Here is a 13,200-nt window from a genome sequence, read left to right on the forward strand (position 1 = left end):
GAAAAAAAATTTGGTAATTACTTCAAATTATTGTATTATCTGAAATTATTTGTATAAGAAGACCATTTTGGTTCGTATCGTTTCTATTATTTACCACTGTAGTAGATAGTAAATATATATATATTTATGCCTAAATGCGGCAATGTAACAATTTTTGGATTTTCCCATATTTAAAACATTGCAAATTTATTATTTACTATTACAACATAAACAAATTATAACTCTTCATCTGTTTCCGATTTCCTTAATATTTCCATGAACACATGTTCCAAAGAAGAAGAAGAACATGTATAATAACAATATCCATTATCTCCATTCATTCCTTGTTCCATAATTCCGAACAAATCCGCCATTTCTATATCCGTTGCCGGCACGTCATATAGTCTTGCTGCTGGTCGAGAGATTTCCATTTGTGCGCTTGGCAATATTTTCTCGAAGAAGTTTGTACATTTATCCGCTTCTTCTTTCGAGTCATCTTTTAACATAATATCGATTTTATATATTGTACCGAATCGTTCAGTTAATTGTTGTGGAGTACCAATTGCATATACACAACCTTTGACCATAATCGAGATGATATCGCATAAGAATTCGGCTTCACTTAATAAATGTGTACATAACATAAACGTTTTGTCGTTTTTATATTCGAGAATTAGTTCTTGTACATTATGTCTTGCAACTGGATCTAATGAAGCTGTTGGTTCATCAAGTAATATAATATTCGCTCGACTATAAAATGATAATGCAACTGCAAGTTTCCGGACATCTCCTTGTGATAAGTCTTGTAATGGTTTATCTTTAAGTTCTTCAAGTTGTAAATCACGAATTAATCGAATTGATTTCTCTTCTTCTTCTTTCGTGAACTCAAATAACATTCCATATAACTTAAAGTGTTCCGCTGGCGTCATTTCATTACATAAATGATTATTAAATTGTGGACATACACTAATAGCTGTCGGATCATGGAATTTAGATATGTCAACTCCATTAACTTCAATTGTACCATCTGATGGTGGTAACAATGAAGTTATCATTCGAATTAATGTTGTCTTACCTGCACCATTAGCACCTAAGAACCCAAATAAACAGCCTTTCTCTATACCTAATGAAACTTGATTAACTGCTGGTATTGGTTTGCCTTCAGTATTAAAGAATAAACGTGAAACATTATGGATTCGTACTGCGAAGTCATGTGAGTTCTCTACGCGTTCACGCATTTCTAATACATCTGATGTTGATTCTTGTGTATCACGAATCTCTTTAAAGAATTCATCATAATTTCCAAATGACTTCTTGGCTAATCTTCGCTTAACTGAATTTCGTGCTGATTCTATAATGAATAATATTAAGCCATAGATTACAATGTTACCAAAGTCCATTATGAAAAATGGTTGTGATGATGAATACTTCCAATAATATGAAAATGGTTGTGCTAATGGTCCAATGTTCGATAATTCATATGAAAAAATACGTTGTAATGATAATGGTGGTATTAATGAATAAATCCATTCTAACCAAACTGGATTAGCAGCCCATCGAATACATTGGATAACATATGGAATAAGTAATAAGATAATAAATGTAAGAAAACATTGGCGATTAGCAGATTCAGGACTATCAAATAAAAAGGATAAAACATACATGAAAAATATAAATGATGGCCCAAGCATTACTATGGTATACCAAGTGGTAAACATATTATCAAGAAATGCTTGGATTTGAGCGATGCAAAAAATAGCCCAAATGATAGTGGTGGTAAATATCCACATCGCAAAATCAAGTAAAAATGTTCCAAGCCAATACGGAAGAATAGTAAGTGTACATGAGATCATATATGACCGTACTTCGCCAGTGATATCAATGATCGGTTGTGATATGATTAATGGAATAATTGAATAAAGTCCAGCAACTAGAATAATAGGACCAATATTACCAAAGAAATATTCTATGTTACGACTGGCTGAGACTGTAAAGGTAAGTGTGAAGTTTCCACCGTAAACTGCTTTCCAAACCGCTTCTGTGGCAATTGCATCAACTGTAAATTGTTCTGTAGTTTCAAGATAACCTGACGTGTTGTACCATGTGGACATTGCAAAAGAATTGTCAGGCGTTTGATAAAACATTACTCCCATTGGTATATATGTAGGTTCTTGAAGTGAAGTTTGTTGTCTAATAACCCATGCATTAAGCTCTTCTGAAGAGTTAAAAACGGTATAACCTGGTTCTACACCCATGTCCCTTACAAAGATATCGATTAATGCTTGTTTAAAAATTGAAAACTCAGGCAAACTTCCATCATCAACAAAAAGCAAATAATTTGAATTTTGGGCGAAATCTTGAAAAGTTATAACTTTAACATCAGGTGCCATAAAATATGACATGGCATAATAAATTGCAATTGCTAAAGCAGAAGCAATAATACATGCAACTATTGTAAAAACAAATGATCGCCATGAACGTTTTATCATAACATATTTTCTAAATAAGACTGCCCTAAAATGTGATGCTTTAAATCCCATTTCAAGAAAATCTATTTATCGTTATTCGTGATGTGACCAAGAAAATTACGCGCAAATTAGTATTGGTAAAAATTTAAGTGAATATCTTTATTATTAATAGATATTTTCCAAAAAATTATCAATACAAATTAATAAATTATTTAAGCGATAAAAATAATCCAAAAAGAAATTAGAAATATGAATTTTTAATGAAGATATTTTTAATTTAAAAATATCGAAAAAAAACATCGTTCACACAAAAAATAGCTTTTTCAAAGATACGATCAAAAATTGCAATGAAAACGTCTGTAACCCATTTGAAAAATTCTGTAACCCACTAGCCAATTCAAAATATTCATTCTCAATGACCACAAGTATCCCAGGAGGGAACTGGGGAAATCGGAAACATAGTTATGCTCGAACTTTAGGTGTATTGTTTAAAAAACAATTTTTGTTAAAAATAAGAAGAGTATCTTCAATAATTGAATTAGTGATTGCTTATGTTTTTTATCTGGTGTTATACCCCTTGGATTCTATTTCTGGGAGACCTCAGGAGCTGGTTGAAAATCCAGAAAGAAATTACACTCAATTAGTATCAACAGATTTAATCATTTTCTTTGCTATGTCCAACGAAAGTAGAATGGCTGCTATGCCAAATACTACTCTTGTTAACTCAATGATGAATTTCTTTTCTCAGATTTATTTATCAATAACATCAATTCAAGTCGAATACCCAAATTCATTTGATGAACTGAAAGACATAGTTGATGGCACTGATGGTAGTGGTCTTGGGATATATTGGACAAATTCAGAAAGTCCAGATGCATTTATAAGTCCAGAATTTGAAATTTATTGCCAATCACTTTTAACATGTCCACAGTCGGACATTTTAAACTTTATTCGTTATTATCTTTCACTTTTAGCATTTCAATCAAATTATACAAATGTTAATTATCAACGAATGCTTCAATTTAACAATAGCTATCAACGTTATCCATCCATAGAAGGCACAATTTTATATAATATGGACTATGTATTTATGTTTGTTATTGTTATTCCACTCATCATATCTACTATGCCAGACTTTGGTACAGTTTTAGATGAAAAAGACACAAAAGTCGCAGCCTTTTGTTTTATGAATGGATGTCCTGAGTCAGCGTATTGGATAGTTAACTTTATTACTCCAATCATATTATCAATCATTCCATATCTAGCGATCTCATTAATGTTTTGTTATTGGTTCCGTATGATTGGAACTGATTTCAGTCTTCTTTTTGTTCTCAGTTTATTATTTATTATATCACATGTTTGTTTCCAATATGCGTTTTCAACATTTTTCAAGCGTGGCTCAAATGGGCGAATGTTTACAATAGTTCTATTAATTCTTGAATTATTTTTTGCATTTCTTCATAACCTTGTAACATTAACAGAAGCAGAAAGTAACACAGCACTTAAACATGTTTTATCTATTATACCATTTTCATGTTATCAAATGGTTATTGGGTCACTTTATCAAAATGGATTATATGATCGAGATCCTATTGGATGGGGGCAATTACATTATCCTAAATTAAAATATGAATTATGGATTGGATTAATGTGGTTTTGTATTGACATTGTATTATATTTCTTAATATTCCTTATTGGTAATGCTACAATTCCACGATATTTCGGTACACCAATTATTCGATGGTCAGAAATCTTTAAACTTTCGGCATGGAAACGAGTATTTGGTGGAGAACAATATGATGGAATTGATGAGAATGGAGAAGCTAAACGACTAATTGAAGTTGAAGGATTATGTAAGACATATAAAGGCCGTAATATTGTTAATGTTTTTGAAGACACGAATTTCTATATTAATCAAGGCGAAGTTATAGTAATCATTGGACCAAATGGCGCAGGTAAATCAACATTAGTTAATATCTTATCCGGAGCAATTGAACCTAACTCTGGTACATTAGTTTTTAATGGTAATGATCCATCGCCACGTTTTAAGATCTTACAACAATCATTAGGCGTAGTTTTCCAAGATAATATTATCTTTAATCGATTATCAGTACGTGAACATTTAGAAATGTTTGGTACATTTAAAGGTATTGATGAAAAAGATATTCAAGAAGCAATTAATTACTTTGCGGACATATTACAATTAACTGATATGTTAGATAACTATGCAGGTGATTTATCAGGAGGACAAAAGCGGAAACTTTGTATAGCTATAGCGTTATTAGGTAATCCACCAATAGTTATCATGGATGAACCAACTGCTGGTGTCGATGTACAAGCGAGACAATTAATATGGAAAACTATCGCAAGTTTCACTAACACAACAAGTATCATCACAAGTCATACACTCGATGAGGCCGAAGCTGTTAGCTCAAGAATTTTCATTGTCTCAGGGAGAAAGATTCCGTTCTGTGGTACTTCGACAGAGTTAAGGAATAAGTATAAATGTGGATATCTATTGAGAGTAGATCGAGAAGATGGTACAGTGGGACCTGTGTTGGATTTGGTGCAAAAGTATATTCCCGCTGCACATCTGTCAGACGAAAGAAAAGATACAATTTGTTTGCCGGTAGATAAGGAAGTACATAATATGTTGGCAGAAATGAACGAGAAAAAAGAAGAATTGGGAATCGGATCATACACATTCGCAGTGGAACAATTGGAAGAAATGTTACTGAAGTTGATCGCTTTGGAAGCACTCGAGTGATTGTAATTGTAATATGTTTATGTGAAATGAATAAAATTTGGATTTGAAATTTGCTGAAAAATTAATTTTGGCGAATCACAAAAGAAAATTGTTGAAACTTATGGAAATAATCGCTGATTTACATGTGGAACATGAGACCATTAAATGGTTTTGGTTAAATTTATTCAAAAAGTTTTATAGAATTGATTATCACCAAGAAATCTCATTGATAATATGTGTTTTAATTCCATATTAAAATTGTAGAGTTAACAAATTGCTGAGATTGCATATCACTATATTTGTACTAAAAATATTCTGCATATAAAAATTATATTCCAAATTTTTAAACTGATTTAATATAAAATCTATAAAAAAATTACGCATACAATAAGATTTTATTATTATAAAACTGAGTGCTGTTGCTGTTTGATTCCTCAGTTTACTTTGTTTGATGAGCGCAACTTCCACATCTTTTGATGTAAAACGAATAATTCAGTATAAACAATAATTAACAAAAACAGAAAAATATTTTATTATATTTCGTTCTATTATTACTCAAATCCATTGGTCCTCATCTTCCGTTCTCAATTTATTAAAGTTAAATTTACATCCGATGAATAAGAAACTGATAAAGTGAATGTGTTTTATTGGTGAATGTATCACTTTGTGTGTATGTGAATGTGAGTGTTGGAGGAAGACATTCGTCAAGTATTGTTCCCTTAGTAAAATTCATATTTCCAAATGTTTCATTTTGATATGTTTCGAATGTCATAACTGTTGTCGCATTTATATTAACAAATGCATTTACATTACATATTATTTTGCTTTTTATGCAATTATTAATAATGAAGAATAAAATGAAAAGATAAAGAAACACAAGAAATTCTTATTGTTGTTATTGTAATTGTTTGTGTTATAATAATTTTATTTCAATTCTTTTTATCTTTTTAATTCATTATCATCAAGCTAAACAATATAATATTTTAAGCCGTCAAGAAAATGGAAATACAAATGTAATCAATATCAATACAGAAAATGTTATTAATTTCTCTCATATTGAATAAGATCCATTTGCTAAAAACCCGAAGAAAACAATTGTTTTCATATGAAAACTTAATTTTTCTATTGGATTTGCTATAATAAACATATAATGTATAATAGAAGGAAACATAAGATTTGCCAAATAATAAGGAATGTTTGTATTTGATAAATAAATAAAAAAATTATTTTGTTCTTAAAATATGTTTATTTATATCTGACTTATAAATTTTTCTTCTTTGAAAACTGCTGCAAATGGATCTTCTTCGATATTTGAATTATTAATCCCAACTGAAAATGTATTATCGATTTCATTAATTTTATTATTATTTTCATCTGAAATATTCATTTCTTCTTCATTTTGTTTTCGCTTCTTATTTTGATATTTAATCATAAAGTTATTCGAATATTATAACAAACGCTTATTATCCTTAGTATTCTTAAATGGTGCTAAATTAAATAGCATGTCTACTTGTTGTAATTTCCAAATCCCAATCCACCATTTTCGTTACTACATTAGCATTTCATTTGATATTTATTCTTATTAAACAATTTCTGTAAAACATGACCAAAGTGATCTTAACTTATATGAAAGAAATGAGTTATTATTGGTTTTAATAAAAGTACCATTGACGAATTTGGGAATATTGTTACAACAAACTTCAATATGACTTTCATATTTACCATAAAGGAATTGGTTTAACGCATGGATGGTATGTTGCACTTTCGTAATTTAGATGCTTTGGGGGTAATTTCCGGTCAAATAAAATTGGCGTGCCCCAGAATTGTAAACTATTGATTTAATAATGATTACAGAGGAAGAATTTAATGTTTTTCAAGAACAACTGATACAATTAGGTCAAACAAATTTTGCTTTAAAAGAGAAACTTGATACTCTTAAAGAAAAAAATGCTCAGTTGCCGAAATTAAAAGCACAATATTCTGAAATTGAACAGCAAAAAAAAGAATCACGAGAAAAAAATGTTAGAACAATTTTAGAACTTAGAAATAGACTAAAAAATCTTAAAACCCAATATATAAAACAAAGCGAGTTCAACGAAAAAGTTGTAAATAATCGAATTGAAGAAGTTTCAAATCAAATTTACAAAATGGAAGCATCCAATGAAGAAAGGGAATCTATTATTTACCAAAAGAAGTATCAAATCAAAACAATCAAAACTGAGATTAGTCAAAAATCAGAACTTTTGGAAAAGCTTAACCAACGTAACAAGCGTGTTAGTCAACTTTCTGCCTTTATGGCAATGACACCGTCTATTGTTCTCTATATAGAAGATCTTCAATCCAAAATTACAAATCTTCAGATCAAGAAAACCAACAATACCCAAGAATTAGCCACATTAGACCAACAGGTAGCCGAACTTCGTAATTCAGAAGCCACTCTTGACCAAAGAATATCACTCAAAAATTCCGAATTGAATAATCTTCAAACATCATTCGCAAAACTCGAAACAGAAATTTCGAATATTAAAAAGAGCATTGAAAATACCAAACACGAAATTGATGTAAAAACGCAAAAATACAACGAAACCAAAGATCAAATCGAAGACATAATAAAAACTCGAAAAACTCAATTAACGAAATTCGACGATTTAATCAAAGAACAAAAACTTCAACTTGAAGAATATACACATTCCAAATCTAAAGCCGAAAGTGAACAAACTCAAATGCAGGAACTTGTTAAGCAAGAAAAAATGCGAAATTTAGACGTAGTGCAAGAACTTCGAAAGCGATTAAATTCATTAATCGAAACAGGCGATGACTCCGACATACCAAAAATCGACAGAGACTTAAGGTTGCAGATATCGAAAATATCGGAAGAGAACAAAATGATGAAAGATAAAACGGTAATGTTAAGGCAAGCGATAAATTTAATAAACGAAGAACTGAAAAGTAAACAAAACGAATTAAGGAAAATTACTCTTTTGTCGCAGCCGAATCCGAAATTGTTAGCGAATACGAACTTTCAGATATTGGAGACGTTGTTGGAAGAAACAATTCTGCAGAACAAACAATTGTTGGTAAGGCAAAGTGAAATAAGTAACGAAATTGATAAGTTAAGAGCTGAAAAGCTTAATAATAATTAATTGTATATATTAAATAGAATTTTAATAACGTTTTTCATTTATCTAATCATTAATTTTAGAAATATTGGAAATTTACTATCTAAATAACTTTTACTCTTTCATGAAAAGCCACAATGAAAAAATATAAATTTAATTAAAATCAAATCTTAAACTAAACTTTTTTATTTAAATTTGAAGAATGGAATAGAAACATTAAAATTATAAATTCATTTTTAATTAAAACTATGTTTCAAGGGAACTCTTTGCAATAGTTAATCTTCGGTTTCACATTTGTGATGAAGTCATCCAATTTCACCATAATTTGATCGTTCATGAACTTTATCGGCAGCGGTTTTCCATTCAAAACAAATCTAACGTATTTCTCGTTATTCTTTTGGTAGACTTCCATAGCCAAATGCGATGCGAGCGGAGGCAATGTGTCCAATCTGTTGCCTAAAAGGGACATGAACACGGATACTGTTGAATCGTGTGTAGAATGAAGTGCAAACTTTACAGTGCTTTCTCCACTCAATGACATGTTCAATACTCTCAAAAGTTCTCTCATTCCAGCAGAAAATCCGATTCCCATTGTCTCGTCGTCCTGTAGATATAGGTCATAAAGGTTTCGTGCAAGCATTTCACTACAAATATCAATGTGCGTCTGATTGATGTCTGGACTCATCGTTTTCTCGTTGCAATACATGGTGAAAACCCAGTCGCAGGCTTTGTTTCCACTGGATTGCGTCCACTCTGTGAGGTTCAGATACTCGCGAACTGGCTTAAGTATCTCACCTGATCTTGCTAAAAATTCTTTGAATTTGTCGCTGTCAACATACTTTTGATAGAGGTTTTTGATGTCGCCGCAGGTTTTGTGGCTCGGACGGAAAAGATCATTGCTTGATGGACCTGATGTAATATCAATAAGTTCATTAACTGATTGTGATTCATAAAGACCACCAATAAAGGAAAGAGCACTCTTAAATGTTCTGTCATAAGCAGTAGAACGAATGTAAATTTGATCTGGATTATAGGTTTCATCAAGAAAATGAAGATCATCAACAAGATATTTCCGATATGCTTTTCCAAGTTTGAGGTGCATTTGCATGCCTTCAATTGTGAGCTCGCCTAAGCGACAATTGGGCGGATAGTCAGCAAAACGATTATCAAGAATTGTACGAACTTTGCGATGATGAACAAGTGGAACAGCTTCAACTCTGCCTGAAACAGCATCGGGCGAATCGCATCGCCATATTCCACGATCTTTTTGTTTCAAATATCCATCAAGAGGTGAACGTGCTCCGTGTCTGGTAACAACTTGGATATGAATAAGCTCGTACCCATCACCTGGCGGCTCAGGAGGTGTGGGATTAGCAACGCATACTTGCCGAAATGAAGACGCAAAAGAAAACAGAAGCAAGAGCATTTAACGGTTATTCGTCAAAACATTTTTATATGAATTTTTATAACCGTTTCCTGAAATTCAGCTGAAAATGATCGTTATGACTTTTAGATAAACATGTTAAGTTCATAATCCTATTAAAAGAAATCAAGTTTTTCAATCTTTTAAAGATTTTAATTTTTCTTATTTTTATATCAAAAATTAATCATTATTTGATGTATAAATCTCTTTTAAAACCCAAACCAAAAGATATTTATATATATATGATGAATCTGAAACAAGTGTTATCTCTTTGAGATCAAAAATTTGTTGTGAAGACCAAACTAAACTTCAATGTTTCCGACAAGGCAAATGTCAAAACTCGTGTACATCAAATGTAATGTATAATTTATAAGATAACACAAAATGCATTTATGCTATTTCTCAAAAAAGAATAGGTATTTAATGTGTTACTTCAATGACCATTTAATAAATTAACAACGTTTATATTTTATTTATAAGAGTGTGGGTTGATAATATGCATGGTTAATATTTGGTCAATATCTGAAGTTGAAACAATTCTTGTCAATTCTTCTGTCAATGACCTCGGGCCAATAAGGGGAATTTGTATTAATGTCTCTACTGATTCTTGGAGATGCTTATTCAAAACAGGTGTTTCCAATTTAACGGTCTCCTCGTCATAACCTCCATAACCGTCATCATTAACGGTTTCCTTTATAATGTTTTCGTATTCAATTGACCAATCTGTTGATGCGTCAGCCAATTGAATGGGAGGCTTTATATAGCAGTCAGAGTGGAACTTCCTGATGAAGTACTTGTAATACTTGGAAAATTTTGTCAAGATGAGAACATCGAAATTGATAATTTCATGTTCAACATTGATCATTGACAATAATTCTTGATTCACAAGATTTTCAATGTAGTCCGCAATGTCCTCTGTATCAGGTATTGTTCTAAGGTACTCAACAGACTCAATCAAAAATTCAGAATGTGGAAATGATCGAACACATTCTTGGGTCATCAAAAGAAAAGCCTCATTATTAAGATGATAATAGTATCCTTCTTGCTTAGCAAGAGTTTTGAGAACTGTTTCGAGTACAACATTTTTGGATTCGATGGGCATTGATTTTAAGAAATCAAGAATTTCATCAGATTGGACACCATAAATTTGTGAAAGAGGAAACACCATTCCAGTGTGAATATGTTCTGTTGATATTTCGACTGCAAGTTTGTAAAAAATGTCAATATCAATTTCTTGGTCATGAAGGATTTGACAACCTCTAAAAATTTGAATAAGCGACATATCGTTGTCTACGTTAAGCGCTGGTTGATATGATTCTTCTGATTTCATAAATTGGAACTCAGAAACATAATTTCTGTTAAGAGCAAATTCTTCTGAAATTGTGGCGCCAGTAAACGGTTTTGGTGACATTTGAGGTGAAGAGTTACGATATGAAAAGTGAACTTTATCAAAAGTGTCATATGATGGTTTGGGTGCCCCAGTTTTGATTGATTGAGTAACATAGTTTCGGCTGCTGATTGCAACAGGATCTGCAGTAAGATTAGAGTGCTCGAGAGAAGGCTCAACTAAGAGAAGATCGTCCCTGGAAATTATATCACCTAAAAACATAAATAGAGCATTTTGTCCTTTGGATCCAACATTTCTGATAATGTCTGATGGCGATTCTTCAATTCGAAGACGTGGTTGAAGATCAACGTCAACATCAGAAACCTCATCAAATGAGAAATCTTCATCTGATGAATCATCTGCCGCAACATAAGGGACAGAAAAGTGAAGAGCTTTTTCCTGGAGTAGTTTGAGAAGTTTTTTTGACAGTTGAGCATTATTTGTGAGTGTAAGAATGAAATCAAAAATCTGTGGATAATTTGTTTCGTTTTTATGGAATGCTACAATTGCTGCAACTAGTGATTGGAATGAAAGTTCGTCTTTTAACTCATCTTTTGCATTACAAAGAATATCATAAAGTTCATCAAGTTCAACTGAACGAGATTGAATGGAAAGGTCAGTTGGTTGGTAATGATGGTGTTGGTTCTTAAGAATTCGATTGAACAAATAAATTGAAGGTCCCGAGTCTTGAAGAATTGTTTTTATTGATCCAGGTAAAGGCTGATTTATATCAATCTTTTCCATTTTAGGAAAAAGATCTTCTAAAATATCTTCATTCCTTGCAAAATGAATTCGGAAAAAAGATTCTAAAATCGAGAAATTTAAAGGCGAGCCTTTCATCCAACTTTATCACTTTTTATATCACATAAACCGCCAAATGGGGCACCCATATTGTCAAGCTCAAATTTCACCTTGATGTTTTATATACAACTGAAAAACAAGAAATGATACTAAGAATGTTTATGGCTAGGATGCAAAACGCCCTCCACTTTGCGGTTTTTGAACGATAGGAAATTTGAAAGGAAAAAAATGGCAATAAAAATATTCTACTTTTGATAAGGAAATCAAAGTCATATCAAAAAGTGAACAATGGCAAAATATCTTATCGGGGGGTCTGATACACTTCGAAATCATTTTTCTAATAAAAATATATTCAAATATTTTAAATTATGATTAGTTTTTTAGGAAATTAATGTAATTTAATTTATATATATATATATATATATATTTTGACAGACAAAATATTTGACATAACGATAATATATGAGTTTATTAAATAAGATACACAAGATTTATTATAACGGTTATCGATAAAAATTATTCATATTTTTTGTTTGTAAAGTAGTTAAAAAGTCGATCATTATTTTATTGATGCAATCGCAATTCGAAACCATTAAGAAAGTGTTAAAATTAAATGACAAAAGCTTCATCAAATAAGTATCTGAGCAGGGAATCATTCCTGATATCCAGCAAATTCAAATATGTCCGAAATGTCAATCGTTAATGAAAGTTTATTTTTCACCAAGTTACCCTGATGGTGCTGCATATAGATGCTGCTCAAGTAAATGCAGAAATTCAAAATCAATCAGATTAGATTCATGGGTATCACAATCAAAACTTTCATTAAGAAGATTTGTTCACATTTTAGCATGTTGGGTAGAAGGTTTTGATATAAGAACTACATTTAAAATTACATATGTATGTGAACGATCAGTAATAACATGGCTTCAAACTTTTCGATCTATTGCAGAAAAAGAATATCGAAAAGATATAGCTCAAAATTTACTTGGTGATAAAATGATCGAAATTGATGAAAGTCATTTAAATTATTTGTCCAACAGTCGAACCTAATTCAAAAATTTGGTCTGATGAATACAAGTCATATAAAGTATTCTTCAATAAGTTTCCCGAACGATACACTTTTTTAGGCCAATAACCTTCGCACTTCTATTAAAAAGTTCTATAAATTTATTTGTTTTTTTTCGTAGTTGATATGATCCCCATTATTGCGAATAACTTGTTGCAGTCTGTCTTGCATAGAGTTTGCAAGATTTCGAAGCATTTCAGGGGAGATGCTT

The 13,200-nt window shown here is 31.3% G+C and overlaps 5 protein-coding genes across 5 annotated transcripts; 2 read left to right on the forward strand and 3 right to left on the reverse strand.

The window, feature by feature from the left end:
* Positions 1-215: 215 nt before the first annotated feature.
* GO595_010684 (ABC transporter family protein) lies at positions 216-2,369 on the reverse strand (the record flags this gene model as incomplete). Its single annotated transcript, XM_067913389.1, has 1 exon — positions 216-2,369. One exon carries the CDS (start codon positions 2,367-2,369, stop codon positions 216-218), a length of 2,154 nt encoding a protein of 717 aa, XP_067769422.1.
* Positions 2,370-3,120: 751 nt separating this feature from the next.
* GO595_010685 (ABC transporter family protein) lies at positions 3,121-5,214 on the forward strand (the record flags this gene model as incomplete). Its single annotated transcript, XM_067913392.1, has 1 exon — positions 3,121-5,214. One exon carries the CDS (start codon positions 3,121-3,123, stop codon positions 5,212-5,214), a length of 2,094 nt encoding a protein of 697 aa, XP_067769423.1.
* Positions 5,215-7,340: 2,126 nt separating this feature from the next.
* Positions 7,341-8,336, forward strand: GO595_010686 (uncharacterized protein; the record flags this gene model as incomplete). Its single annotated transcript, XM_067913393.1, has 1 exon — positions 7,341-8,336. One exon carries the CDS (start codon positions 7,341-7,343, stop codon positions 8,334-8,336), a length of 996 nt encoding a protein of 331 aa, XP_067769424.1.
* Positions 8,337-8,565: 229 nt separating this feature from the next.
* On the reverse strand, positions 8,566-9,738 carry GO595_010687 (histidine acid phosphatase; the record flags this gene model as incomplete). Its single annotated transcript, XM_067913394.1, has 1 exon — positions 8,566-9,738. One exon carries the CDS (start codon positions 9,736-9,738, stop codon positions 8,566-8,568), a length of 1,173 nt encoding a protein of 390 aa, XP_067769425.1.
* A 466-nt stretch (positions 9,739-10,204) lies between these two features.
* Positions 10,205-11,866, reverse strand: GO595_010688 (uncharacterized protein; the record flags this gene model as incomplete). The annotated part of the gene is made up of 1 exon (XM_067913395.1): positions 10,205-11,866. One exon carries the CDS (start codon positions 11,864-11,866, stop codon positions 10,205-10,207), a length of 1,662 nt encoding a protein of 553 aa, XP_067769426.1.
* Between the last annotated feature and the right edge of the window lie 1,334 nt (positions 11,867-13,200).

The sequence above is a fragment of the Histomonas meleagridis genome (assembly GCF_020186115.1).
Source record: "Histomonas meleagridis strain 2922-C6/04-10x chromosome Unknown scaffold_61, whole genome shotgun sequence".
In the NCBI taxonomy this organism is placed as follows: Eukaryota; Parabasalia; order Tritrichomonadida; family Dientamoebidae; genus Histomonas; species Histomonas meleagridis.